This window comes from Penicillium arizonense (genome assembly GCF_001773325.1).
Source record: "Penicillium arizonense strain CBS 141311 chromosome Unknown PENARI_contig043, whole genome shotgun sequence".
NCBI lineage: Eukaryota > Fungi > Ascomycota > Eurotiomycetes > Eurotiales > Aspergillaceae > Penicillium > Penicillium arizonense.
This window is the reverse complement of record NW_019173320.1, coordinates 43,336-58,644: the sequence shown is the minus strand read 5'-3', so window position 1 is coordinate 58,644 and position 15,309 is coordinate 43,336. Positions and strand designations below refer to the sequence as shown.

The window sequence follows — 15,309 nt, the reverse complement described above, 5'->3', positions numbered from 1 at the left end:
AAGAAACAGAGTATACGATGGTGTTGGTGCAGGGGAGGTCGAGCAGACAAGACGTTTGCTCGCTTCGCATTCGTGTGTGAGAATCTGAGGGTGTCTCCTGTTGTGAGATCCGAGTCAGCAAGTGTTGATCCAGTTGGACGAGGTGTCGCGCTTTACGTTGTTCATGAAGAATTCCCCGAGTGTACGGTTGAAGCAGATTATAAACAAGAATCGTGATCATACCAGCTTACCAACTAGATCACTTCCAATTCTCTTCTGCAATGCAGGCACCAATCATGCCATGCCATGTAGGTTCGTCGCACTCTCCGGCTGTCGCTTCGAGAAGCTGCTGGATGCATCGGGCAAGTTCACAAGATGGCAAAGGGGCGCGACGAACCCACCTGTGACAAGAAATTGCACAGTCGTATTGGGAGACTGCTTCGTGTAGAGGCACACCGTCGTTGAGGATGTGAAGGCGGTGAGGAGGGCGGAAGATGCGATTGCGCGTCGGCACCTTGGTCGTATCTGATTCGGCGCGAATAGGTTAGTCGTCACAAGATTTTCGCGGTTGGCGATGGGCTGCTCCTACAACGGCATGAAGATGTCAGTGGCTTTTGTGTTTGAGACACAGACTTGGCACAGATTATCGGACCAGGCGCAGCAGGAGGCCACTCACCTCATCGTGCACAACGAACGTCTGGGGCTTATGCGTCCTGTCGTTGACCCGCAGCCCTGGTTTGCAGAATTTCAGGACATGCTGCATGATTTGAAGTGACAGGGCCAGAAATGGTGTGTAAACCATGACTGCGTGGAGCACTGACGAAGTGCTGGTTCGGGTTCAGTTTGGCGCGCTGTCAACGGTTTCCTGTCCATCATTAGCTTTTCGGTCGGCCAGACAATAAGTGACTTACATGTTCTGAAAGAAGACACCGGAAAGGGTTCCGTGGCTTTGCGCGTGCATTGGACGGATGGATCTTTTCTTTCGCATCGTCTTTGAAGTCAGTCTAGTTTCGGAAAGGGTCGCGCTGAAATCTACATACCTGTATGGAAATCGCTCTTGCATCGATATTCAGAGGCGGGACAATGGTCGGCTGCTTTGATGGACAGATATTCGCATAGATACATCGACCATCTAACACAAAACTGCTTTTTTGATCGGCTGGCATGGGTGGCATAGTGGACCTGGTGGGAATCTCATTCTCACAAGCACTTCCTAGCCTGTCAGTCCACAATGTAATTACAGTATAGATGTCAGTACAGTGGAATCCAGTAGGTCAAAGGGAAGAACTTATCAGGTGCCCCGAACCGAAGGCCTGCTCGACTCTGCATAGCCAAGTAGTAGAGTTGTAAAACAAATCTCTGGGGGGAGAGGACGTATTTATAGGCTTCTCGGCTCCTGTCGCGTGGGTGCTCCGCTAGGTAGCAAACGTTGAAGGACACGATGCCTATTATAAGTGAGACCTGTTGCAACCCGTGCCTTCGTACTACCGCAACTATTTGCAACGAAATTCTTGGCGCGATTTTAGATGCCCACCGAGAAAATTCATGCTAGAGTCATTTTAAGAATGAGTGAAGTTGAGTCGGTTAAAAAACGTTGGCTCACTGTCAAATCTACGATCTTCTTATTGAGGCACTGGAAGCTATTCAATCTTTGATTCTACCAAAGAGCGCTCACATTTCATCACTAACGATCATGGATCTTTTTCCTAGCCTCGCTTGAGTGTTGGTTGTCTGAGCTGTGTGTGGTTCTGTCCATCTAGACTGCGGAAAGCGTCAGGCCACGGTCGCGCGCGCTGGCGCGGGTACTCGATCCGTCAACTCTTGAAGCTTAGCCTCTTGAGTCAACTTTTGCACTTGTGACCATCGTTGAGATAGATACCTTCTTCTTTCACTTTTCTTTTTCAGTACTGTAAATTTTACTCTATCTGATTTTGGGATTTCTGAGACTTTCAACGAATGTGGAAAAAGTGTTCTGATTGAATATATATATCCTGAAGGACCTCTCATCATCAGTGAGCTACGGAATATGAGGTACACTTACTAACCATCACCATCATTGAACAGGCTCCTAACAGAGCACTGAAAAATCTTTAGATTCTAGTCAAACCCCGACTGCGTTGATTGACTTTCATGGTGATAGTGAGAGTGCGTACAGCGATTTTCGAGAACAGTTACTGTATACCATTTAGACACTCACGCTTTGTATCTCAGCCCGTACCCGAAACGAGCTGAATTCTTATTGGGACGAGTGGTAAGATATTGTCCACTGATAGATCAGTCTCATTTGCGAGCTAGCGAAATATAGCCTACCGTTGTTTCTAGTACGGACCGAGAAACAAAGTGTGAGTGTTTAAAGGGTAAACTGTTTTCGAAAATCGCTGTACATAACCACCTATGTCCGTATACTTTGTCTTTAAAATACTCCAAGGATTGATGGAGGTGGTAGTGGCCAGACACCCGACTTCCTCTTACGGACAAAATGGATGCCCCAAACAGCTCGCCAGACCAGGAAAAGAAGGAGACCGGCAGCCAAGTGAATTGCGAATCCTTAGTGAAAAAGACAATTCACAGGAAAATTCTGATCATGCTCCTCCATTGGTAAGTGGAACGGCTCAGCTTCCAATGCTCTTTCTGACCATCGCAGCTCTCCCGCTCGCAACAGGAAGCAGAAAAAAGACATACCTTGGTGACCGAACCCTTACAACCTATTTTGAAGGTGTTAGCAGACCTCGAACGCGACGATCCCAAGTTCGCCTTTCCAGTGGGTCGTCGACTCGTCGCACTCTATCGACGGCTATGGGAGTCGTGCGTGTCCAGGCACATCGATGGCCGGAAGCTAGAGCGGGGCAATCAGATCTTGAAGGAGGCTGGCAACACACCTGAGCAAAAAGAGGGACGGTCTTCAGCATCGCCACGATAAGCAGCTGTCTCCGCTGCGCTTCTTTGAGCAGGCACTGGAATCATCTCGGGATCGACTGACTCGCGTACTCGATGACTGGAACCACCCTTGCAGACTCAACCTACCAGGGTTCTTGGACAACGCAAGAGAAAGGATTGCATATTCATGATCGTCCTAGGTCTTAATTTTCCAACTTGGAGACAATACAGGAGTGTGTGTGAATTCATTTACCCTGACCCCTCGCGAACGATATGCAGGATACGACTACTATATATATCTGTGTACGTACATGTAGAGTGTTCCACTTCCTGAAAACGAACTTAGAGCCTCGTCAAGGCCTGTCGTGGCCTAATTGCCGTTCCCATTGTTAGGCTGCCCCGGTGGCGCGCGACTCCGAAACCGTTGTGACGCCTCGGCGAAGTCCAGCACGGCATTGACCGTCCTGGCTCGCGAGACAGTGTCTGGTTTACCTTTCTCACCTTGTTTTGAGCCTCCCAGCAGGCTCGACACGCTATTAAACGCGTCTCCAACTTCTCTCCTTAGCTCTCTCCGAAGTTCCCTCAAGTTCGGGCAATCCACCAGCACATGGGTGACTGTTTCTTGTGCGCCGCATGCGAACTGGTCGTCGTCACTATAACCAACATTCTTGCGGTAGCTGGATAACCAGTTGTGGCCCGTGCGCAGCTGCGTCAAGAGGTACGCGCGGTTTCTCGGCAGGTTCCCGTACAGCCTCCTAGTGTAGCTTGCTGGCAGGGTGTTATTGATCTTTCGTAAGTGACCACCCTTGGTGGATGATTTCCATTCTTGTTCCCACTGAGAGTAGATGTTCCGACGGATGAACGCCCTCTCTCTGGTGAGGAGCGGGCGGAAAGGATGGGTTTTGCCTGGGCTGGCGGCGTCCTTTGCTAATCGATCAGCAGCGTCATTTCCAGGATTGTCACAATGCCCTGGCAACCATTGAAGGCGGAGTGCGATTCCCACCGCTAGAACCTCGGCGCCGGCCTGGAGGATTGCGTGAACGATGCGTTGTCCTGATCTGTTTCTCGCGCTTTGAACCGCCTGCAGGGCGGACCGGCTGTCGCACAGGATCGTCGCTGTCAGTTGCCTGTCTGCTGTTCTCAAGTGTTCGTGGGCGATCTTGAACACTACACTGATCGCGTAGAAGATGCCTATGAGCTCCGCTACGTGGACAGACCAGCGGCTCATCGGTCCTACTTGGACCTTCTGCGCCTCGAGTATCTCTTGGTTGTTGTCGAGTGCTACAGCGGCAGCGCCTAGGTAGTCCTGTCGACCAGAGGCGTCAGAGTAGACAACAACGTCGGATGTTGAGCGAGTGGTCTCGGCCTTCTGTGCCGCTGTCTCGCGATCAGACCCGATCTCAATCTCAGCGAAGGGATCGAGTCGCCACGGCGGTAGTGGTCGTGGATCGATGGTTTCCAATTCGTTTAGCCTTTCGATATTCATGGTTTTCATCGCTTCCGCGAGCGGGAAGCGAGCGTACGAGCCGATATTATCCCTGCGTTTCTGGGCTCGTGAGAGCGCACTCCAGATGGGGTGATCCCGTGGTAAAGTGTGGAGGCTAGCGATGGTCCTCTGGGCTCGGTGGCGGAGACGCAGGTGGGTGGGGAGAACGTGTGCTTCCACTTCCAAGGTCGTGGTGGCTACTGTTCTGAATGCTGACAGGATCCGGATCAGCGAGGTCATTTGTATCGTGTTCAGCTGTCGGAGGTGTGTCTTGTCTCGCAGTGGGTCGTGCCAGACCGTTGATGCATAGTCTACTACTGGTGTTACACATGCCTGGTAGAGTTGTCGCATCTGCTCTGGGCGAAGGTGTCGCAGTCCGTTCAAGGCAATAGTGACTTTGGTTGCGCGTTTGATAGCTTGTTGCACATGCTCCTTCCATCTCAGCTCCTGGTCGAAGATCACGCCTAGCAGCTTAGCTATGGGCGATGGTTTGACCGTCGTGCCATTCACGATAATATGGCCTTGCAAGTGTTCTCCTCTTTTTCGGGTCAGGTGAATGAGTTCGGTCTTCTCGGCTGCGAAGCAGGACCCAGTTCGCCGCGCCCACGTTTCGATGCGGGGGATATCTTGGGACTGAATCTTGGCTAGGTTCTCCTCTGCCGAGCGTCCTACTCGCCAGCGGAAGTAGTCGTCGATAAAGGCTGATGCGCCGCCATGAAAGGTGACAGGTTGGTCGACTAGATCGGAGTTGAAGAATGTAAACAGAATCGGAGAGAGAGGTGATCCTTGTGCGAGTCCAGCGTTCGCTAGTGGTGCTAACTCTGTGCGGAAGTCGTCGAATCCTATGCTAGCATAGCGGTCGCTCATAAAACTTGCGATCCATTTTCTTGCAACTGCGGGGATCCTCCTAGCCCGCAGGCAAGCATCTAAGCTCGTTTGGTTGACCCCGTTAAAAGCTCCTTTTAGATCGAATGACACGAGAGTAGCCACTTTGTTTTTATACCACGCCCGGTCGATCGCGTTCAAGAGCACCAGCAAAGCTTGTTCAGTGGTTCTTCCCGGCCGCCCACCGAATTGGGTGTCCGGTAGCAGGCCATGCTTTTCTGTGAGATATGAAAGTCGACGGGCTACTACTGCCTCGAGAAGCTTGCCTAGCGTGTTGAGGAGTGAGATCGGGCGGTAGGCCCCGGGGACTGAATAATCTGGCTTTCCGGGCTTCCTTAGCACCACGATTTTCGCGTTCCGCCATTGCTTGGGATGGTAGCCTAGAGTCATAGATGTGTTGAAAATGTTGGTGATGATGTCTTTTAGGTATACCCATAGTTGTTTCCACACGAGCATCGGCAGATTATCATCTCCTGGTGCGGTGGTTCCCTTGGCTGCTTTGAGAGATCGTTGAATCTCTAGCTCAGTGATGGGTTGCCACGGGAGCTCCAGTGGTGTTGGGGTTGGTAGATTGTCGCAGGGCATATTCATTTCGGGGAAGAAGGAGTCTAGGAAGGCCTGCGCTTTCTCTTCATTCCCAGTAAGCTCGCTAGTACCGACCTGCAGCGCTGGGGTACACCCCCAGGCATCTCGGGGTTTCATGTAAGTGGCCGCTTTCCAAAGTTTCCCTTCCCCTGCCTCGTCAAGGAATTGTCTCCAGTGTGATGCTTTAGCTTTCTCAATGGCCCGGGTCCACGTCCGGCGTTTTACTTGCATCTCTCGGAAGAGGGTTGTAGATGAAGAGTGTTCTCGTCCAAGTTGGGCACAGGATTCCTGCCATTTTCGGCGAAGCTGGTTGGCCTTGATTTGTTGAACCTTGAGGTCCGGAGTAAACCATCGTTTGGAATATGGAGTCGGGCGTACATCAGGCGTGTACCGATCTACGGCTGCGTTTGTTGCTTCTATGAGTTTCTGCACCATCTCGTCTAGTGCTGGTCGTGTTTTGATTTCTTTCCACGGACCGATTTGCCGCAACACCTCCTGGCCAATCTTGTTCCATTCGGCCCGGTCGAACGCTTTCCTTGCCTTGGTGGCGGGCCTGTACTGAGCTTGGAGATTCCATTCCGAGTACGTGGCACGGTGGTCCGACCCGTAGTTGTCGTGGTAGAGATGGCATTTGATGAGAAGGTCTGGTCGGTTCGTCACCGTCTGGTCAATAGTGGAGTTCCTCCCGGGGTCATTCAGAGCCCAGTATGTCGCTGTCCCCCGGGGGAGGCAGCTGTATAACCCATTAGCTTGGAAGAAGGTGATAAGGTCGCTTGCTTCTTCGATAAGTCGTGGTTGGATGTGGTTACCACCCCAGGTTGGGTGGTGGCGGTTAAAGTCTCCTGCGAGAACGACACTTGTGGATCGTCGACTGTCGCGTAGAGCATCTGTGATCGTATTTTGGATGGCGGTGAATGCTGGTTCTGGCGACGCCTCGTCCGGCGTACACAGCGGGACAGATGGGATATAAACAGAAAAGAGGAGGAGTTGAGTATCGGCTGTCCAGATCTTGACGGCTGCAATATCTGGGTGATCGCAAAGAATCTGCCGGTGTGAAGACGTTGAGATTCGCTGGTTGACGTAGATTAGACTTCGGAATCGATCTGCTCCGGTCTCGAGGGTTGGCCGGTATAGCCGCCAGGCGCTGTGGTTAACATGTGTTTGGTAGGTGGTGATCGAGGGTTCTTGGATCAGAAGTATATCCAAGTTTTGGGTTTGGTGGTCGTTGATGAGTGCTTCCATCCTAGGTCCCGACTTCATGATGTTCAACTGTAGTATGCGTAGGTTCGTTTCTAACATTGATGCGGGTTGGAAGTTGCGGGTGACGCACACTGTCGGTCACCAGTTGGGTGTTCGCCGCTACAATCCAGGCATCTGGCCCTGATTCCTGTAGGGCATCGTTGCCGCTCGTGTTGACCCGCACAATGTCCACAGCGTGGTGTTTCCTTGCACGACCACGCTAAGTGTCCGAAACGTTGGCATCGGAAGCACCTCTTTTTCTTGATCTCGCGGCGCTCCACACTACCAATATATCTTTGTCCAACAAGGAGACCATTGTTAAGGATGTATTCGGCTCCTTCTGCAGAGTCAAACCAGATACCTAGCGACGCAAACTTCCCCAGAACTTTATCTTTCCGCTTAAGCCATGCTAACTCTTCGATTTGGAAGCCTTGTTCGGCTAGGTCGTTTTCTTCCATAATTGTTTGAATGGCTTTCGGGTTCGCATTCTCTAGGTCGAAGTTCTCTGTCGGGGTGCGGTGCACGACGATGCCGAACCGCGGCTTAACCAGCTTTGTATTATTTCCTAGCTCATTCAACCATTCAGTATGGTTGCGGGCTGCTTCGGCTGACCCTGGGTCTTTAAAGCGAACTAAGTATCCTGTTTTAGTGGTACCAATGCCGGCCACGTGTGCATCTTGAGTCGAAGGTGCGCTTAACAGCGCTGAACGGATATAGGTGTTAGCAGAGTCGGTAGAGAGGTATCGCCCGAAAGTATTCCCTTCGCTATTCTCATTGTCCCTCGGGTCCACCAATGATCTCTGTGTGCTAATGCGGACGCAGTTCCGGTCCTTCTCGGGTCGTTGGAGGCTTGGTTGCGGGTCACTGGTACCGCTGGCTGCTATCGCTGCCCATGTTCTAGGCGGGTTTGGCTGTGGGCTGGCTTCGATTTGTGCTCTTAGGGCCCTGACTTCTTCATGAAGCCTGTCATTCTGTTCTCGAAGGACGTTCTGGTTGTGCTTGACCTCCTCTAGGTCGGCTTTGGTGGATTCGATGAGCGTGGTTTGGCGATGGATGATATCCTTGAGGTTGTCGATGAGCTTCCACACCTCTCTGGTGGTAATCCGGCCTGTGCCCTCGGTAGGTGTATAAGCTTCGCCATTTCTCGTTCTTTTCCCTATGATTTGGCCTGCGTCGATCGATACTCGAGGCTGGAAGTCCTCAACTGAGAAGCTGGCGTGAGTTTCTTGGGTGTTTGTGGGAGGGGGTACGGGCCCTCCCGCGGGTGGGTCCGCCATCGGTCCGGGGTTAGCTCCCGCTCGGTACACAACCACAACAGTTTTATATCGAAGATAATATCAACCACAACGTCTGGGCAGGGGGCCGATCGAATCCACCGGTACAGCATGGATCGAAATCAGTTTCACCAGTTTTATTATACAGGGAGGCTCGAAATCAGATTCCCCACTTTGCTCGGATAGAATTCTTGTCGAACCCCAATCCGAAACACGCTAGCCCATTTCTGGCTTGGCTCGGTTTCAAGCATTGAATCAGATTGAAACACATCACCACGTGATATGCTGTGCTGTAAATTACTTGTAATGCTCCTGCTTAAAATACCGGTATCTCGCAGGTCCTTGCTCGCTCGTTGACAACTTTCCTTCTGTTTTCCCTCAATCTCTTAACAACGATGTTTACTAAAGTCGTAAGGTCAATCCCATTTCGAGTAGCGAGCACTTAGTCAATGTGTTATGAGATATATTGTTTGGGAAGTTAATGTAAAGCAGAAATGGCTGGGTAAATATGTGATATTAAAGTATCCAACTTATCTAGGCACTCATATTTGAGCGTTCCGTTTCCCATTCTATTAATGTCTCAGAAGTAGATATAGCGTCCATTTATCGTCGCAATCGCAAATGCCACAATTCCCGTTCTGGTCTCCTCATGAATGAGCCATATACGGGGAGCCAAGATACGCCCGGGAGACGTCCCATAAAGAACATCGGTGCAAGCGCAAAAATTCACTGCTACAGTTTTCTATGAATGTTGGTCAAGTTCGATGAGGAAGATGGCACATACCTTTGGATTAGATAAGCTAAGACGGATATGATCGAAGGTCACAAGATGACAGCTGTCGTTCAAGTTTGGAGTAGACTGCGTCAGGGTGCACTAGGTAGTTGAATTTGATCCTCGTTTATAGATGCTCTTTCCACGAGTAACTCGGTTCCGCGCCGCTTTAGCTTGTAGGCTTTCATAGTTCGGGAGGGCGAGCATTTGGCTGGGTCAACTGTTTTATCTGGAGAAGCACCATTCCGAAGCAGCCAGATTAGCCTTTTTCTGTCTCTGAAGAACGCATCGGAAAGCGACCTGTTGACTCCACGTCGTCGAACCTCTTGATAAGAAGCACCGTGCTGGAATAACCAGCCCAGCCTGGTTTCAAAGTCTTCCGACTGAATTTCGCGTTCAACGATATCGCCACAAGGGACACGTTTGAGCGATGCTCCATTTTGGACTAAAATATCCAAATCCGTTGATATACCGTTCTTGCGGAATGTGTATAGCAAGACATGGCCTCGAGATATGTAATGACAATTCGCTATTCCCTCCGCTAGCTTTTTGCCGTCGAGTCTCGTGATATCATCTAAAAGGTGTATCAAAGTTTCACACCCGAATGTGCGCCATGTTGTTTGGTAAATCGCACGGAAGCGTAAGTAATCCGCAAGGCCGAGATTCATTGCGATCAACTCGACTATTTCCAAAGGTAGGGCATGAACAGAAGCCATGGCAACCACAGAATTTCTAGGACGGGGAAAAAGCAGTCTCTTTCAGAGGACCGACTGAGCGCCTGAGTGTGTTTTTGGATCAAATTTGGGTGATGAGAGCGAGGATGAAAGAAGTTTGGAAGGCGGAGAAGCTTTCATAAAGGCGGTAGGTAACATCACGTGATGTGAAACGCTCGGGGCTGTAATCCCATGAGGCTCTTCCTCCTCCTAAGCGATCACATAAACATATTCTACTACTTGGTCAACAGCCCATGACAAGAATCGGAGCATTAGTTGTTAACTGAGGGATGTATTGCTCAAACAACAGACCGAACCTCCTGCCAACTAGTCTGTTTGGTTTGCTTGCAAGTAACTGGTTCTAGACAGCGCATAGCCCATACAGTCATGATACGATAGCTATAACTTATATGAGGAGTCCCACCTCCGAAAAATGAGATAACTTAACTCAATACAACCATTTTATCTCAACATGAATAATGCACTTATTCGCGCGAATACGGGATTCATTTATTCATATTCGCATTCATTTATTCCTTTCGGAGCCCTATGGCCGACACCCCGCACCCGGACAGCTGGCAGCCCAGTCCCGAGATGCACGCCCTGCTGTTCACCGACTTCAACGGCGACCCCGCCGACCCGGACGACGTGATCGCAGACGCGCTGGATGGTGGCTACGCTGAACGCACTCCCGCCCTGCTCGCCATCCTACAGGACGCGTCGGCCGATCCGGCCGAGCGCCTGCTGGCCTGCGTTGCGCTAACCAGCTGGGCAAATCCGGCTGGCTACCAGGCGGTGATTGCCGCGGCCGTGGCACCGGACGAGGTTGTTTGGCGCGGGCAATCTCACGACCGGTTCTTCTCGCAGGACGATACCTTCGGTCGGCTCGCGGACGCGGTCGGCGCGAGCGAGGACGTTGTTAATGAACGCGGTACCGCAGACCTGCGCATCGACGCCGCCCGCGCCCTCCTTGCCATCGCGGATCAGGTCCAGTTCGACCGGCATATGGGACGGCTCCTGTATGGCCAGATCATTGACGCCTGCCAGGGCACCATCCGGTCCACCCTCGACCGAGGTATCCACCGCATTGCCACCGAGGACCACATCTCCTTCGACCTAGGCCTCCAACTCGCCCTGCTCGCCGTTGCCCTGTATCGGGTCGACGAGCTAGCGGCCACCGATGCGATGCGCCGTCTCACGGCCGTGAACCCGGGGAACCGCGCCCGCCGTGAATTGGCGGAGGCGACGGGAAACTCGCTGTTGCTGGAAGCCGTTGATTAAAGGCCGCTGATCCGGAAACAACCTAGGCCCGGTCCCCGGGAACATTTGTATCGATTACAAAGGGTACACATAAGTTGGTGTTCAACGTTGCTGGAAACGCCTGAGCCTCCCGCAGGAGGAGTGCCGGTGTTCGAGCATCATTTATCTTATCGTTGCAATGGTCGGACTCCGTTGGACCTTCAGAGATGCACTTTTTAGATGGTCGCTTAACCGGTCGCGTTGAGTGCTCAAGTAACGGCGGTAGACGACAGCTATTCATTCCTGTATTAAATGCCATATCCTTATGTACGCTTTTATATTCTTTCTGATGAAGCTAACAATCTCCGTCCATTAAGTCTGTTCATAAACTCATCATACCATTCTTTATGGAAGATTTGTAATCGTCGAATTGTAGATAGAACTTTGTGAGTGGACCCGTAAGCCTGTAATGGGTCCAGTGGATGGATTCTCTAATGGCCATAGCTGAATGGTTACAATGCATATTAGGAGACCAACAAACTGCTCGGCCTTGGTCTTTCAACAGATACATTTTGGTGTGATAGTGTGCTCGGAGAATGATGTGTTACAGTCGTTCTCGAAATCACCTTGACCGATACACACTGAGTAACTCTTTCCTAGACGCACTGCCAAGCCCTTAGCGCGGATCAATCATTGAGCTGGCCGCATTTAATTGAGGGAGGCCCTGAAGTGCGCCGGGGTATGGTATTGTATTGTACATTTCTAGTAGACTGACGCAGTGGACTCAGAATTCGGTGGAATGCTACGGAAGCTACTACCGGGAACTAATCAGCAGAGAACCTGCGAGGTGTCTGCAACATTCCGACTTTCCTTCTCAGCCTGCACACGTTCCCGTCTCGCTCTGACGCTCTTCTGCATTCCTATTCGGCTATTTTGCACTAACCCATCATTCGTCCGTAAAGTACCTGTATCTTCTACCCGCGTATCTCCGACATATACCCGCGATGACTAATCTCAACAGATCGGCATCTTAGTTATCCCTTACGCCTAGGATTACTGGCTGGCACATCCGCATAATAAGTTCGATCCTCACGAGTCAATTACCGGAGCTCTCTCAAACCAGATCAAATACGTATCTTATGGACCCTGCGACAATTGCTGCCTATTTCTGCCTTCCGATAACGGCGGTGGAAGCCGTAGTGACTCAATGGAGGGTCAAAAATCGATGCCACTAAGCAGAGCGTTGGGCTCGCTTACATTTCCTGAGGACTCACGTAAGACTTTCAAATCTAAATATAATGGACAAAGTCAAGTCCACTGCATGTCTCCCTTGCGGCCCCAGGTTGCGGATTCGTATTTTGGTCTTGTGGTAAACTCAACTAGCGATGAGTCGGTGTAAATGATTTTTTCACACACATACCAGTAGGACCTCTGGTAGGTTGATGGATCTAGAGAATTGATTGCAGAACTAACATTGCGCCTAGGTTTGTACAACACGTTCCTGTGCTCTGACTCTCCTTTCGAGCTGAAAATGCATGTGATCTGATAGCTGGGTGGAGAATGACTGTTCTCCGGCCCATCCTTTTCCACTCCTCCCCTGCGGCAGGACGACACTGTCTTTGAGAGTCTGTGCTCATCCGTACAAATTCTGCATCACCTCTATCTCTTCAGCCTTGATTTGATGCCCTACTTTGTACCGTCCCTGGAAATTATCAGACCCTGTTGCCTCCCTCTGCTTAGAAATTCCCTTAGTAGAAAGGGCGTGGTTACGAGATGACTGCCTGATAGTGTCGTCAGACAGCTGGCCGAGCATTAGTAGTGATCTGGAGCCAGTGTTTATACGTCGCGCTGTTATCAGTTGCCCAATCGATGAAATGACGAATTGCTGAGAGTCGTCGCCCGAGGAGATGTCTTCGAAAATGTTCGATTGGATTTTTTCTGATTGTTTGGCTGCATCGGCGCAGATGGTAAGGCACTGAGCAGTGCTGTTTCTTTCCTCTCGGATTTGCTGCATTGTAGTCGCATCTTTGCCAGATATATGTTCTGATCGTGATGGAAGCCCATTTTGTCTGTGATCAAGTCTCTCGATGATGTTGTTGAATTCACTTGAGACTGTTGCCAGCTCAGACTTAAACTCCCGGAGCAGTTTACCCAAGGCTTGCTTCGCCGTATACTGCATTTTCTCACTCACGCCTGCGTCTACTCTGTCTGACTCTGAGCAGGTTTCTACCTGGGATCCGACTTTCTCAATGTGTTCGTAAAATTCGGCGCAGATCACGAGACACTGTTCTGTGCTTTGCTTCTCCTCTTGAAGTTGTCGCCACTCTGTTTCACCTTGTATATCGACGGATGAAGCATGTTTAGAGAAAGATTCCAATTTTTCGTCGAGTTCTCTTAAACGGTCTTCAAGATCTGACTTTGCGCAGCAAACCATCTCTTCCCACTCTTTGACGCAATCAGCAGTCACAGCACTTTTGCGGCTGTCAATTTATTAGCATAAAATACACTTTTTATGCATGCAATTCGGATTTCTTACAAAGTAGCACTGCTTAGAGCAATAGTGATAGCATCTTTGTGGCCAGCTAGCATGTCTTTGAACTTGGCAATGCTGTCACCTCTGAATTTCAAGGAAGCATAGGCGCCAAATGTTGTACCAGAGCGTTCCACACATTTCGTGACTATTTTCTCGAGTTCTTGACAGGCTTTGCCGCATTGTCGGAGCGGGAGTTCCAATACTCTCAGCTCATGGTGATACTCTGCGGCCACTTCATGCACGGACTCGAGGACCACACAAAAGGCTTCAAGTTCCTTTTTTAACTCTCGAATTTCCCTCTTGCTTGTTTGGAGGTCGTCTATCACTTTGCAGAGTGCCAGGGAGCTCTGCAAGGCAAAGCTGATGAGTCCCACGATACCCGCAGTAATAGAGAGAGGATCAGCCATATTTCTCGAGTGAATCCAAATTCGAAGAATATTGTTTGAAATACAAAGGCAAAGGTTTTATATTGGACGAGGGTTCTGAGGCGCCACGCAGAGGAATAATATTGTTGTGTAATTGACCTTCCGGGTAGGAATAAGTATTCTTTTCTTAACGCCCTTGTATGACAAATCGTTAGTTATCACAGGTACCAGATCTAAATTTATCAGACGAAGTGGAACGTGATGTTTCACATTAGCGCGCGCTAATGCCAGTGGGATTTCTAGGCAAGTATGAGGTAAAAATATGACATGCCCATTTGCTTAAGGCGTGTACCGAGCATTTTGGCTTCCTCTGGCCTTCTTCCAACGCTCCCGGCGAGGACAACTGTGGCTCGGCGAGACGCTTTTGCTTTTGAGGCTCAGTCGTGTCGAATCAACTAACCCTCCACGAAAAACAAAGGCGAAAGCCCGCGGCGTGGCAATTATTTATTTAGCACAGAAATCAGACACTGCCGGCAGGAAACAAGCCTCATGGATACAGGTTAAACTAATCAAGTTTTAAGCCAAAAGCAGAGGGAAACCAATTTGCGACTTCAGGATGAAGAGGTAGAAATGCCGTCTTTAGTACGCTCTTCAATTCGTGTCCTTATCTCAGCTGGAAAGTGACATAATACTTTGATTAGCCATGACGACACCCTCGAAAAATTTAAGCAGCATACCTGAAAAGTCTAGATTGTTTAGCCCAACTTACGACCGGATCCATGTACTTCAAATTTCCCTGAATGTTGTTGGTGCCTGACAGGTTTCTTCTCGGCGTTGCGGCAGCGGTCTGTTGAAATCTGCTGAAGTGTAGAGTCGGAAACATCCCCAAGACACTGTGTCGTGTATGCTTTGGCTGACACCGACCGGGCTGTCGTTATATGTCCGTTTGAAGAGCCAATCAATTGGAACACATCTTCGTCTGCCGTTATATTTTCAAAGGAATTACCGTGTCGCTCTTTTTCTCGTCCCGTCATGAGAGGATATTGTTCTTTTGGATTCATATCGACTTCTTCGATATTTTCGCTCATGATTATCGCGCGGGTGGCAGCGTTAGGTGGAGTTTTAAATGCTGGCGGTAAGATAAAAGATTCGTCTTTGCGAGCGGGGTAGTAAAAGTCAAGATCATGTGATATATACTATTTTTGGTTGTTCCGCTCCAGGTAGCGCTTGGAAGCCAGGATATGGATCCATTTATATTTGCATAGTTTGCATAGTTTGTTATGTTTTGTTATATTAGTCAGAACCCCATATAAATTGCCCGAATTAGGGGTACAGAATACAGAGTTGTCAATGCGTGCTGAT

General features: G+C 50.0%; 5 protein-coding genes across 5 annotated transcripts; 2 read left to right on the top strand and 3 right to left on the bottom strand.

Annotated features, from left to right (window-relative positions):
- Window positions 1–273: 273 nt before the first annotated feature.
- PENARI_c043G09972 (uncharacterized protein) lies at window positions 274–1,154 on the bottom strand (the record flags this gene model as incomplete). The annotated part of the gene is made up of 4 exons (XM_022637217.1): window positions 274–564; window positions 656–806; window positions 891–970; window positions 1,020–1,154. 4 exons carry the CDS (start codon window positions 1,152–1,154, stop codon window positions 274–276), a joined length of 657 nt encoding a protein of 218 aa, XP_022482949.1.
- A 1,304-nt stretch (window positions 1,155–2,458) lies between these two features.
- On the top strand, window positions 2,459–2,899 carry PENARI_c043G00917 (uncharacterized protein; the record flags this gene model as incomplete). The annotated part of the gene is made up of 3 exons (XM_022637189.1): window positions 2,459–2,512; window positions 2,551–2,577; window positions 2,624–2,899. 3 exons carry the CDS (start codon window positions 2,459–2,461, stop codon window positions 2,897–2,899), a joined length of 357 nt encoding a protein of 118 aa, XP_022482953.1.
- A 327-nt stretch (window positions 2,900–3,226) lies between these two features.
- On the bottom strand, window positions 3,227–8,328 carry PENARI_c043G06908 (uncharacterized protein; the record flags this gene model as incomplete). The annotated part of the gene is made up of 3 exons (XM_022637207.1): window positions 3,227–7,081; window positions 7,143–7,271; window positions 7,333–8,328. The coding sequence occupies 3 exons, from the start codon at window positions 8,326–8,328 to the stop codon at window positions 3,227–3,229; spliced, it is 4,980 nt and encodes a 1,659-aa protein (XP_022482943.1).
- A 2,031-nt stretch (window positions 8,329–10,359) lies between these two features.
- On the top strand, window positions 10,360–11,091 carry PENARI_c043G08489 (uncharacterized protein; the record flags this gene model as incomplete). Its single annotated transcript, XM_022637213.1, has 1 exon — window positions 10,360–11,091. The coding sequence occupies one exon, from the start codon at window positions 10,360–10,362 to the stop codon at window positions 11,089–11,091; it is 732 nt and encodes a 243-aa protein (XP_022482938.1).
- Window positions 11,092–12,682: 1,591 nt separating this feature from the next.
- PENARI_c043G07553 (uncharacterized protein) lies at window positions 12,683–13,989 on the bottom strand (the record flags this gene model as incomplete). The annotated part of the gene is made up of 2 exons (XM_022637210.1): window positions 12,683–13,529; window positions 13,586–13,989. 2 exons carry the CDS (start codon window positions 13,987–13,989, stop codon window positions 12,683–12,685), a joined length of 1,251 nt encoding a protein of 416 aa, XP_022482934.1.
- Window positions 13,990–15,309: the final 1,320 nt, after the last annotated feature.